Genomic DNA, 14,018 nt, shown 5'->3' with positions numbered 1-14,018 from the left:
TCCTCTAATGTTTACTTTGAGGTATGTACTGAGAACCCCAGAGTTAAATAAGAAATTCCCCATTAGCAGTTATATTGCCTTCTGTGTTTCTTTGTTGCTGTTGTCAAGTGTGAAGCTTTCTACTGTATGAACAAAAAAGGATTGCTTATAATACAAGCTGTGAGAATGAAAATCTCTGTTGTGTTGAATGAATGTGCAGGGATCCCTTTCTAGAAAGTTAGGATATATTGCTAGGAATTCTCCAGGAGTCTAAATATTACTTTCTTTTCCCCTTTCTTTTATATTTCTATAACCTACTTTTCCTTTCTGCCTCTCTTCCCTGTGACAAACAACATTGTGTCCATCTTATGTTGTATAGGACTATACAACTTGCCTTCATAAGCAGTTTCATATCAGTTCAGAGTCAGGGATCAGTCCCAATAGCTAGGTCTCAGTGTTTATGCTAGTGAAGGGAATAGACTGTGTTCCCAGTCACATCACTGATCTACTCTCCATGGTGTCTCATCTCAGTTCTATCCTCTAGCTGGTATTTCTCTAAGGACCTCAATTCCTTGTTAAAAGAAAAGGAGTACCTGTGGCACCTTAGAGACTAACCAATTTATTTGAGCATAAGCTTTCGTGAGCTACAGCTCACTTCATCGGATGCATACTGTGGAAAGTGTAGAAGATCTTTTTATACACATAAAGCATGAAAAAAATACCTCCTCCCACCCCACTCTCCTGCTGGTAATAGCTTATGTAAAGTGATCACTCTCCTTACAATGTGTATGATAATCAAGTTGGGCCATTTCCAGCACAAATCCTGTTTTACATTTGGGGACAATGTATACCTTCAGATCAGCGGCACTGCTATCGGTACCCGTATGGCCCCACAGTATGCCAACATTGTGATGGCTGACTTAGAACAATGCTTCCTCAGCTCTCGTCCCCTAACGCCCCTACTCTACTGTATGTAAAATAGGATTTGTGCTGGAAATGGCCTACCTTGATTATCATACACATTGTAAGGAGAGTGATCACTTTAGATAAGCTATTACCAGCAGGAGAGTGGGGTGGGAGGAGGTACTTTTTTCATGCTTTATGTATATAAAAAGATCTTCTACACTTTCCACAGTATGCATCCGATGAAGTGAGCTGTAGCTCACGAAAGCTTATGCTCAAATAAACTGGTTAGTCTCTAAGGTGCCACAGGTACTCCTTTTCTTTTTGCGAATACAGACTAACATGGCTGTTACTCTAAATTCCTTGTTAATGAGACATTCCTTAGCATTTAACTAGCTCAATGCGGATAGTAACTGAAGCACATCACAGGCATGTACTGGCAGAAAGGAAAGGCTAAAGATGTCTGAACTGACAAATGTGAAGGTAAATGTTATATTGACCTGTTTCTGTTAATCTTAGTGGCAATAGAATTTCTTCCATCAGCTAGTTGAGTGGCCATTCTGGATCTGAATTGTTATTACATAGCTTTACACAAAATACTCCTACAATCAGAAGTCCTGTCTACATATCTCTCTTAGGTTAGAAATCAAATCCATATTTTAAAAACACAAATAATATAAAATAAAATAAACAAACCTACACTACAGAAATTCTGCGACACAATAGTTTAGATCTTCTACAGACTTCATAAGAACCAAAATCTTTCATAGGAAGCAGCATGTTATAGTAACACACTTTATCTTGATATTTTAAAAGGGCTTTGTAGATGACTGGCTTTAGGCACAATCAATCCCAGACATCAAACCCAGACAACACAAGCCTATCTTTCTGCATCAAGATACTTGCAAAAAAGAGGAAGAAGAAAAGATGGGTCTTACCCTGTCTTAAGGAAGTAAAAATCTTTGTCAGAGGACAAAATGAGTTCTAGCAGCACAGGAATGTAAAGGGAAAAAAATGTTATCTATGAAAGAATACTGATAAATATTCATTGTGATGGATTGTCACTTTCCAGAACAGAGTAAAAGCAGAGGGGGTGGTTCTATACCATTATCGTGGAAGAGTGTTTCCCTCTCTACAAGTCCTTACATGCAAGAATAAACTGTGATTTATTGGAATAAGAGCAAGTGAAAATCTGTGATGGACTATGGCAACATTTTCTCTGTGTGTCTGTGTACTCAGAGAGCCATGACTATCACTGATGAGAAACCTGAGCATGCTTGTGCTATAACTTTGTGTGCCATTATTACCTATCAAAAGACCCTTCCGATCAAAGGTTTCTACTTAGTACAGAAAATCCAAGGCCCCTCATTTGACTCAGAACTCCCATGAACGAACATTAAGAAAATCACTAATCAAATGCAGTTTCTTAGGATTGGTCTGGGTATCATATTAAATTACAAATGTATAAGGCAAATGTTTAAATGTTTAATGTGTTTCTAGGTACTGTAGCTATACTAGAAACTAATAATACTATATATATAAAACTATATAGAAACTAATAATATGACAGAGATACCTGTGGTTTATTTACTCATGAATTACCAATCAAGTATACAGAGTATTGTAAGATGCCAGTATGCTATTTTACTTTAAGATGTCAAATGCATATTCTGTTCAGTTTGGATAGGAGATATAAATCCATTTTGTTGTTTTTCTCATAAGAAAGAGAAAGTCTTAGCGGAGTACTTGTGGTTGCTGTGTTTAACTGAGCTTCATATAGCAACTCTACATAAACACGTTCAATTGAAAAGACATTCCTCCCCCTCCCCCACGAATAATTTCTACATGGCTAAGTTTATCACATGTTTTGCTTTCTCGTACTAACATAAAACCACTGGAACCTCAAGTGTGTTTCTAGGTTGTACGCCCTGAAGACAGGAAACTCGTGGTTTAGAGCCAAACAGGAAGTGGTGTTTTATATAACACAACAAGTACTGCAAAATGACACAGATCTCCAAACTCTGGACAATTAAGTAGCTGCTGGTAAGTGAGAGTATCCATGCTTTCTTTTACAGTAAGTACATTGTATTGTATGCTAGCTGATCTATTATTTTTACTGCACAGATGGAAGAGAAACAAGTCTGTCTTTTATTCAACTGTAACATTGAATTATGGGAACTTGGAAAATGTCTGTGGCCTAGAGGGAGACATTGTGCCAGAGTTTCATTTGCAGTTATTGAAGGCAAGAGGTTTACAAAATGTAATGAAATATGGCTAGAGAAGAGATTGCAGTAGATCTGAAACTTGGAACAACACTGGAAAACAAAATGTGTATGAGAAATAGAATTTCATGGATTTAAGGACAGAGGTGACATGAATAGTCTGCAAAGGGGACATTAAAAAGCATGTCTAGAGTGGTTCTAAACTACTAATATACTGTAGAAAATGTTTCAGCTCTTTACTGGTTTGCCTTGCATTTTTGTAATGATTATTTTATTAATTCACTAACCCCATCAGTGCATACAGTTGGATGTCTTTTGATGATGATATTATGTTTTTTTGAAATGCATGAAGAATTCCATGCACAGTCAATGAACATAACTCACCACAAACAGAAATTTTGCAAAATCAGTACTACAAACCAAACTTATTTTGCAACCCCATGTCTTCAGAGACAGCCCCAAACAATCCACAAATGTACTGAATACATTTTTCTCCACTTATATCAGAAGGCAACGTTTAGTAATCAACTGCTTTTTGTTGGTCCCTTGAGTAGTCTCATAAATCAGATTTCACTGTGCTATAAACTTAAGGAAGTATATCCTAAAGCCTGCAATTCTCGGAGAAGGCTATGGCTAGGAATTTTTACATAATGGGGCAATTTGACCTTAACTGTGATCATGTAAATACAAACCAGTGCAGCCTTAACATGCTTGTTTGGTTGGTTGGTTGGTTTAAAAAAATTCAGTAGTGTTTGGTATATAATAGTGCTTGTGGAGACCAAAAAAACAGTATCAAATGAAAAACAGTTTGGAAGAGAAACTTTCAACTGCTTGAGAGCTCAGGAGTAGCTGGAACTATTACTTAAGGGACATCTATTGATAATAAATGTTATTTAGGCACATTGGCTTTTGTTTTGCATTTACAGTTGCTGTTAAAAGAGAATTGATGGTGATTTATGTTTTGGGGCAACCCATGAGGTTATTTGCTTGTTGGGATACAGAAAGAGGTGGATAAATCAAGGATAGAAATTTGCTTTAAAGAAAATACCAACTCATTCAAATATTGGCATTGCTAAAGTATTAAGGACAACATGGTGACCCTGAAGTGAAATATCCATAAAATAAATAGCAGCTTCATTAAAAAATGTTGAAAGTGCCATATTTTTTGAAATTGTGAAACATTTCCTGCAATTTTAATTTGAAGGAAGCATTTCTGTTTCATTTTATCGAAACGTTAAAGGGGCACCATCCACCTTAAATAACTCTTTTCTTCCTGAAAATCTTTTATTTCCTTTTGTAATAAAGCAACTCCTAAGGTTACTGTTCCTGAATGAGATAAGAGAAAAAATTCATTTTTTTTCAGGTTAATGGCTTTTGGCATTTGAGAGCACTTTGTGTCTAGTCAGTTCTACTCTTTCCCTTATCAGTGAGTTAGCTTCCTCCTTATGTTTGTGTGGGTCACACACAGCAGAAGGGAGAGAGCAAAATGAAGAAAATGTGTTTGTGAAACCACAACAGGAGGCAAGGGGTCACAGAAGCAGGTGCAGCATCTAAAGCTACTTTTAACTCATTGTTTGACCTGATTAAGCTTCATATTGGCAATGATCTTTTAAATACTGATTGCTGAACTGTCATCCTGATTGGAGGAGACAAACTTATAGACTGTTTTGGATAAGGATTTCTTGATGATTTTCATATACCACTTGGAATGTGGCCTTGGACCCAGACTCAGCAGATGAGATGACAATGAGCAGACCAAGCTTCTGCCTGTAATATGGTAGATGCAGTTAGTAGCAGGGGTTCCAGAGACATCTTTGGCTGCTGCTGCAGCACCAGCAGTAACTGATCTGTCTCTTTTCTTTCCATCACCCCACCCCGCGCTCCACCCTCAACAGTGCTCCACCCTCCACTGCCCAGTGCTCTGTCTCCCCTCACCTGTTCACACATGGAGGATGTGATGCCAGACAGAACCTGTAGTCTCCTTTCCATTGAGAAAGGACTCCAGGTTCTACTGGGGCCTACTAATCCCCACTTCTCTTGGGAGGGATGGAGAAAGAGAGGGATGAAGCGTGCAAGGGGAAGGAAGAGGAGCAAGAAAGGTAAGGAGTGTAAAAAGTGTGTGAAAGGAGAGAGATGGTGAATTGGTTTGATTGCAGGGGAAGTGGAAAAGGAGAGGAGGAGAGTGTGAAAGAAGAAGAAAAGACAGTGTGTGTTTAAGACTAACGCGAGAGGATAAGAGTGGCAAGGGAATAAGAGGAAAGGAGGAGAGTCTAAAGGTGAGGAAATGTGAAAGAAGAGAAAGGGTGTGTGCATGTGTGCATATGCTCATGTGAAGGGAGAGGAAGGGGCTGTGCTCACATGTCTGTGAAACGTGAGGAGGATAGGTCCATGAATGGCTATTAGCCAGGATGGGCAGGGATGGCGTCCCTAGCCTCCATTTGCCAGAAGCTGGGAGTGGGCGACAGGGGATGGGTCACTGGATGATGACCCGTCCTGTTCATTCCCTCTGGGGCACCTGACATTGGCTACTGTCGAAAGACAGGATACTGGGCTAGATAGACCTTTGGTCTGGCTCAGTATGGCCGTTCTTATGTTCTTATGAGAGGAAGAAGGTATGTGTTACTGTAGCTTCAGTTCTTTTGTTGCTTTCAGTTTTCTGCCTTTTTATTATGTACCAACTTGCAGTTCATATAAGATAAAATCCCCTAAAACTATCACAAAGGAGAGCTTATCCAAATACCCCAGAATGTTAGCTTTTCTCATGCATTTCTCTGTAACCACTGATATTTTCCTTTTGCAGCCAGCTACTGCCATTACGCAATAACACTTAGTGGCAAAGATACACTTGCAATAGCCGCCCCCATCACTGTCATTTAGTCCAACAATTTCAGATCTGAAAATCCCTACTAAGGTGACTCCCATCTTGCTCAGCTTCTCTTGTCTCAAATGTCACTAACAGAGCTCATAAATAAATTATATGGGCCCAATCTTGTGCAGTGCTGAGCACCCTTTGACTCCAGTAGGACTTGAGTGTGCTGCAACTTGTAGAATCAGACTTTAACTTAGGATGAACATTTATTCATACTGAGGCATTGCACAGGTTCAATAAGCAGGCAAGTGTCAGACACCACCGATTTAGTCAACTCTCTACACAAACATGCCTCATAAATCATTTAAAAGTATATTATGTCTATTTTAGGATGAGGGAGATGAGGAGCCGTCAAGTGGTGCTGTTACCATAGAAACAGGGATAAACAATGACATCATCAATAAGTTAAAATGACCACTTTCAAATATTGGCATTTGGTTGTTAGTTTAAAGACTCTATGGAGAATACAGGAAATAGTTCATTATCCACATTTTTCCGTCCAAGTTACCTATGTGTGAAGATCTCCATATCTTTGTTTGCAAAGATGCTCTTTTGACAGGCTTTTCAAAACTGGTGGGAGTTTTGATCAATGAATTGTCCTTTTTGATGGTTAGACTGAGGCAGAAGTAATTGAGGTCTGTGTGGATCACCTTTGCTTTCTCACTCTGGTCATACAGCATTGTATGACTCTGTATGACAGGCTCAAACTAAATGTATACCCCTATGATAAATGAAGGGAAGGGGGTGGCTCCCTTTTATGGACACCCAGCCAGTCAGTAGCTATAAAATGCCTCTTAGTACCTGTTCTCTAATGGCTCTACCTGTAAAGGGTTAAAAAGTCTTATTGCTATGCTTGGGAAATAGAAGTGAGTGGGCACCTGGCCAAAAGAACCAAAGGGAAGGCTAGAACTTTTTAAAATGGAAACAAGACTCCCCTTTTGTCTGTCCCCTTTTGGTTGTTCTCCCGGAGAAAGGTGAACAGGGCAACATTTATGCTGTTGGGGCCAGGTATGAAAAATCCTCAGAATCATACCTAGAAACTACTAATTTGAAACCACAGATATGTAAGTAGATCAGGAAATGTCTAGGAAGACGTGATTAGGTTTATCTCTTTTTATTTCTTTAGGGTTTGTGGACTCCTCTGTGCTAATCCCCAGTGCTTTTGTTTTGCTTGGAACCTTTAAGCTGGACCTCAAGAAAGCTATTCTTCATGCTTAATCCTTGTAGTTATTTTTCTTTAAATCTAGCAAATGCCTAAGTTCCCAGATGTAGTTTCTTTCTTTTTTTTTAAATTAATAAAATGTACCTTTTTTAAGAACAGAATTGGATTTTTGTGTCTTAAGAGGTTTGTGCACATGTTTAATTAGCTGGTGGCAACAGCTGATTTCTTTTTTTTTTCTTTCTCAGCTCTCCCCCGGGGCGGGTGAAGGGGTGTGTGTGAAAGGGCTTGAGGGTACCTCACAGAAAGGAATTCCCAAGTGAGCGTTCCTGGTCTCCCAAAGGGGTTCTGCACTTGGGTGGTGGCAGCATCTACCCATCCAAGGTCAGAGAAAAGCTTGGGAGTTTAATGCATGCCTTGAGTGGCACGTGTTAATTTTTAGAGTCCTTGAGAGCCCTCACCTTCTGCACTCGAAGTGCCAGAGTGGGGAATCAGCCTTGACATCCCCCTGCCCCTCCCCCCCAAAACAGTAAGAGAACCAAAATAAAAATGCCACTATGGCTAAACAGCATTGTGGAAGAGGCAGTTAGAGATAAAAAAGGCATCCTTTAAAAACTGGAAGTCAAATGCTAGTGAGGAGAATGGAAAGGAGCATGAACTCTGGCAAGTCAAGCCTAAAAGTATAATTAGGTAGGCCAAAAGAGAATTTGAAGAGCAGCTAGCAAAGGACACAAAAAGTAACAGAAAAAAAGTACATCAAACCTACCAAATCTACCAAAGCCTACCAAACACTCACTGGGGCAGCTGGAATCAAGGTGCTAAGGGAGTGCTCGAGGGATGCAGAGAAGCTAAATGAACTTTTTGCATTAGTCTTGGCTGCAGAAAATATGAGGGAGATTCATACACCAGAGCCATTCTTTTTTAGGTGAGAAATCTGAGGAACTGTCCCAGACTGAGGTGTCAGTAGAGGAGGCTTAGGAACAAATTCATAAATTCATAAAACAGAAATAAGTCACCAGGAGCAGATGGTATTCACCAAGTGTTCTGAAGGAGCTCAAATATGAAATTGCAGAACTACTCACTTTGGTATCTTAAGTCAACCTCTGTATCAGATCACTAGAAGATAGCTAATGTAATATCATTTTTTTTAAAAGGCTCCAGAGGTGATCCTGATAAGCCTAACTTCAATACTTGACAAATTGGTTGAAACCATAGTACAGAACAGAATTATCAGACACATAGATTAATGCAGTATGTTAGGGAAGAGTCAACATGGCTTTTGTAAAAGGAAATCACACCTCACTAACCTATTAGAATTCTTTGCGGGACCTCAAATAAGTGTATGGATGAGGGTGTTCCAGCTGCTATAGTGTACTTGGTCCCACAACAAAGGTTCTTAAGCAAAATAAGCATGAGATAAAAGGGAAGCTCCTCTCATGGATCAGCAACTGGTTAAAAGAGAGAAAATAAAGGGTAGGAATACACGGTCAGTTTTCACTGTAAGAACAGCTAAATAGCGAGGTCCCCCAAACATCTGTACTGGGACCTGTGCTGTCCAACACATTCATAAATGACCTGGAAAAGGGGTGACTAGCGAAGTGGCAAAGTTTGCAGATGATACAAAATTACTCAAGATGGTTAACTCCAAAGCTGACTGTGAAGAGTTACAAAGGGATCTCATGAAACTGGGTGATTGGGCAACAGAATGGTGGATGAAATTCAATGTTAAGTGAGCTGTAGCTCACGAAAGCTTATGTTCAAATAAATTGGTTAGTCTTTAAGGTGCCACAAGTACTCCTTTTCTTTTTGCAAATAAGTGCAAAGTAATGTACATTGGAGGAAGAATAATTCCAACTATACATACAAAACGATGGGTTCTAAATTAGCTATTACCACTCAAAAAAGAGATCTTGGTGTGATTGTGGACAATTAAGAATGTGTTGTGTCAAACTCTAGCAAGCCTTTGCTGAGCATGTGCAAACAGTGATTTTTTTTCAGAAGCTTTGAACTCAGCCAAATTTGGATGGATTTTTCATTGGGACAGCACAAGGTACCTCTCAGGACCCAGGACAACCCTCTACCAAATACTAAGTCCCTGATGCAAAGCACAGATGCATAATTTTTCATAATTTTATTATGTATATAGGCAAACACCCACCATGAAAAAATCAGCATAGTTGGTTAAAGTTTGGCAAAGTTAAAAGCAAGTGAATACAGGGTCTTAAAATGGAAAATTTCAGTCAACCTTAACAATTGGTGTTGCTACCCGCTCCACCTAAAATATGAAGCCAAATTCTGCTTTGCTTCTTCTTAGCATATGTACAACATGCCTCACGTGGCATGTGACCAGCATTCATCACTGAATTTGGTATTCTACACTGTCATAACTGAGATTAGAATCTATATCCAGATTATTTTTCTGTGAGCTTTTCAGCTCATACTCCAAATGTTTGTATTTAAATGAAATGAGATTACTGCAATCAGAGATACAAAGTACTACTCAATTGAGAAATATTTTCTTATTGCAACAGAAAAATAAGAATAAAATCTTTTCTATAAAAAAGGGTCCAGCAGTAAAATGCTATTTTGTTACTATATCTTTTACAAAGAAAAAAGGAAGAAAACCATTCCAAGGTCTTTGAAGTACACATAAATATTATTATCAATGACACTATAACAAGCTGCCTCAGATGAGTGTCTTTTCTTTGCTGGCTTTGAGTATGGTGGTATTATCCTGTCCTGCTCTTGCTCCAAAGAGAATATGAGCTTTCACTTTCACACACATCTCTGTCCCATGCTGCATTGAGGGAAACCTATTATCATGTTACCATAAATCTACTCCCAAGAAAGTAGCAGGCATTCAAACAGCCTCTGAATGCAGTAACATATCCTCACTGTGAACTGTCTTTTTATAATGCTTATGTTTGGGCTCTAAATTAAACCCTTCACCTGTCAGTGTCACCTAAGAAATTTGAAAAGCTGGAGAACTATTGTGGTATGATTTCTTTATTATCTCTGAGTAATGCAAAAATACTTCACACCAAGGGAAGTAATCCTAAAATAATGACTGTTCCTAAACTTAAAATCCTATACTGTCATTGTTTTCTGCAAACACCGAATTAAATGTTCTGAAGTGTATTTGGTAAAAACCATCTAACTCATTTTAATTTCTATTTCTTCATCCTTCTCTAAATGGGGTATACACACAGGACTAAATTCAGTCCAGTATAAGCCAAGGAATCACAAGCTGGTAGTTAATGGTAGCTCTATCCATTTGTGCTGGGGACAAAATTGGCCCTGTGTGCCTCATTTAGTTTTATATGACTTACCACTTTGGAATAATATTGCACTGTACATAAATGACCCTAATGTGACAAGATAACAGAAGAGGAGGGCAATGAAAGCAGGATTTTATTTCATCATTTTTTTTTTCTAAATGATAGTACCTGAGAATAGTTGGCACATGCTTTGTTCAGTTTCCTGTCTTTGATAGTATGCTTATCTTCAATAGTTGGCACATGTGTGTGTATTAGTGTTCTGACTGATGAACATATGTATTTTTTATGTATTTTAGTTGGAGCTGTTAGTGCCATGTGTAGTAAAGGCTGCCCAACTATTCCTTTTTATGAGCTCCTGTTTTCAGGTGCTTATAAGTAGGTTTGGCAGAATTTCAGGGTATGTGTGTGTAATGTTGAGAGATAATGTCAATGTTTGTTCTTAAGCTTTTTTGTCAATTTTTATTTAAAAAATATAATTTTCACAGTTGTGGGAAATTATGTGGAGGTCAGACAATAATTATTTAGTGACAGCAGACGTTGATTCAAGAAGTTTTAAACTTAGTACTCTTTAAGAGGCAAATTGTAAACATCACATATCAAAATATACAAAGTAAATATCCTTAAGTCAAAATATAATTAGTTCTCAAGCATCTTTTTTTCTTACTTGGCCTATCTGTAAATTTCAATTATTATCCTATAGAAATGTTTTTTGTTGGTTTTTGTGTATGGTGAAACTGATGTTTACGGACATTTACCAATAAAAATCTAATCCTTCAAAGTCTGTTTATAAGTTTGCCAGATTTAGGGTGACCGGACAGCAAGTGTGAAAAATCAGGATGGGGGTTGGGAGTAATAGGTGCCTATAGAAGACAAAGCCCCAAATATCAGGACTGTCCCTATAAAATCGGGACATCTGGTCACCCTTGCCAGACTTTACCTGTTCAGGCTGGAATATTCCATTTCAGGTGTATTCCTGAGGTCATATTATTTGTTTTTGAATGTTTCAGCTAAAACAGTTCAGTCATATCCAATAATCAGGTTGGGGAAACTGCACTGCTTTGCCCGGGTGCTGTAAAGATCTCTGTAGCCAGGGCCAGGCTGCTTTAACTTAAGCAGCACCCAAGGTCCTTAAAGCAGCCCAGAAGCAGGAAGCATACAGATGATTTAAAAGCACCTTCACTTTCCCTCCTGCACTGTGAGTTCTGGACTGAACCTCTTAGAGACACAACATAGAATCTCACCCCTTGAATGTTGCGTTTGGTATTTGCAGAACTAGATTCCTTTATTACCGGACCTCTGTTACTTGAAATATTTGGATATCTGCCCAAGGCCTTTGGATAAGTGAAGTTGTACTATACAGTCCATAGTTTGTGATGAGCTTTACTATCTTTCAGGATTAAAAGCAAAATATAAATATATGATATCACTATTGTTATATGTCTTTCCAAACTACCCATCGCAGCAGCACCTAGCTGTCATCAGGGTAATTCATTTTCTTGCAGACATATTGGTGACTATCTAAAACAATTTTGCTTAGTTATGATTGTATCTCTTTTCATTCGCTTTTTATTAATGTTTGTGCTAGAGGCATTTTTTTCATATTAAAGTTAAATCAAAAACCAAATTTTGGATCCATATTGGAGACTCATTTAATTATGGAACAAATATATTTCTAAAGGTTAGATCATCCAGTCAGGGAATAGAAGTAATATCATGTAACACAGGTGACTAAAAACAAATTTTTATCCAACAATCAAAGGAATACTTGAAAAAGAGAGTTTGGAAGCAACCTATAAACTGAAATTATCTCTCACAGAACAATTTCCAGTAGTGAACAAATTCATAAAAATCAACGCTTTGTGGAATAGTTGCAAATAGAGATAAGGGCTACATTCTGTGAATAAATTGTTCATTGTGAATTATTTACTTACTTTTAAATTAAAAACTACACTGGTGATTCTTCAGGACTATTATTATGTATTTATGTGTACCTACTGTGTAACAGTATGACAAACACATACTTTGTGGCTAGAGCTTTTAAAGCTAAACTGTATGCACTTCAGGGAAGCACTCTCGTGATATCTGTCTTGGACAGCACTTAACAAACCATTAAAAATAGCAATTGGTGTTTGAAACATTTGATTTGAAGCACATAAAACTTTAAACTCTTGGATTAAATTTGAATGTCGCCCTCAAACCAGCAGCGGTTCATTGTTCTGCAAACTGTACATAGAAACAATATTATCTTTTTGCTCTATATGCGTATCTGGAATTTTATTAAGTTACTAATCATGGGTCATTTTGAGTGTGAGCCTGGATTTATTGTACAATTTTAATTCTGAAGTCATGTGATCTTTTGTCTTTTTCCCTTATTGGCAAAGTCTGCCCCTTTTGATCCAAAGGAGTGGCTAGTCCAACTCGAAAGAAGCTATTTGCGTTTGGTTTTGTTGAGAAAGTTGCTGCACTCTAGGTGAGCTGTCTCTTCCACTGGGGGGGGGGGGTAGGGCAGAGAGTGGAGGGAAGGGGAAAATAATTCCCTAGATGTTGTGCCTGACTCTGCTAGGCAGGGACCTAGAACATTTTAATCATTGTTAATTCCCCCGGTTTGGAACATTGTCTCATTATTATTTCATACTTTGGCTCATAACTATATCCAAAAGAGGAAATATGTTGTTTCCTTTAAAGATTATGTTGAGGCATTAAACCTGAGACCTAGTCCCACTTCTGGTGCTTATGCATAAAGCATAGGTTTGTAATGAGATCTGACCATGGGAAAACCAGGCTTGTCTGAATGAGAACAGTGTTAAATTTCAGAGCCTGTGGACCTGCGTAAATTAAATTCCTTTTGAACTTAATTTAAAAGGACTGACTCAACTCTAGTACTTGCAGATAGAGGATTTGAAACTTCCCCGTGCAAGTATATACAAGGAAAGTAGCATATGCAATGTTATGGGATGAGATACTGCTTTACACAACAGTTCCCCAACTCCCTTCATTAGAGCCCTGGAACAGAGGTCAGTTGACATCAATTGAAGTGTCTTGTACTCAGCAGTTGCAGAATCTGTCTTTTAAGACTTCACATTAATTCCTTTGCTTCATACACAATGTCATTTGGCCTAATGTGCTTACATTGTTAATGTTACAATATTCAAAGCACAACACTTCTTACATGGAAAGAGAGATTAATTTATTATGAACATTGAAAAGATTTTAAGCCTTGATCTCCAAACAGATGCTAAAACCTAATCTTATCTATGCTTACAATAGTTCCAGTTTTCATTTCCCTTTCTTCTCCTCCTTGAATAGTTTCTCTGGTTGCACTTATGGCATCTAACCTACTTCTTATCGCTTTCCCTCAAGGCAACATTGCTAGAAATATTTTTAGCATCCACTATTGTGCTAGGTAGTTTACAGAAAACATAGATCCCTGGACCAAAGCCTTTACAAGCTGGACAGCCTTAACATACATGTGAGAATATAACATACAGAAGGAAGGGAAGAAATGAAGGACAATGTTATTAGGCAATTAATTACTCAGTTTACTCATACATACTTCTTGGTGGTTTTTGTGCGTATGTAGAGTGTAAACACTTTTTTTTATGTGATGA

General features: G+C 38.1%; 1 protein-coding gene across 5 annotated transcripts in view; it reads left to right on the top strand.

Annotated features, from left to right (window-relative positions):
• Nucleotides 1–2,887: 2,887 nt before the first annotated feature.
• NDST4 (N-deacetylase and N-sulfotransferase 4) overlaps nucleotides 2,888–14,018 on the top strand; it is a 253,236-nt gene continuing 242,105 nt past the window's right edge. For 3 of the 5 annotated variants that reach the window (XM_043545412.1, XM_043545411.1, XM_037897103.1), the window contains exon 1: nucleotides 2,888–2,925. Coding sequence is in view for 2 of the 5 variants with exons in the window: in XM_043545408.1 (XP_043401343.1) it covers nucleotides 2,942–2,956 (15 nt within the window). In the remaining 3 variants the exon portion in view is untranslated. Of the gene's footprint in view, nucleotides 2,957–14,018 lie in introns of all 5 variants that reach the window. The other 2 variants (XM_043545408.1, XM_043545409.1) reach the window with 1 other exon arrangement.

Source organism: Chelonia mydas, chromosome 4 (genome assembly GCF_015237465.2).
Source record: "Chelonia mydas isolate rCheMyd1 chromosome 4, rCheMyd1.pri.v2, whole genome shotgun sequence".
Classification (NCBI taxonomy): domain Eukaryota; kingdom Metazoa; phylum Chordata; order Testudines; family Cheloniidae; genus Chelonia; species Chelonia mydas.
Note: the sequence above shows the minus strand (reverse complement) of the source record. Positions and strands in the feature narration are given on the sequence as shown.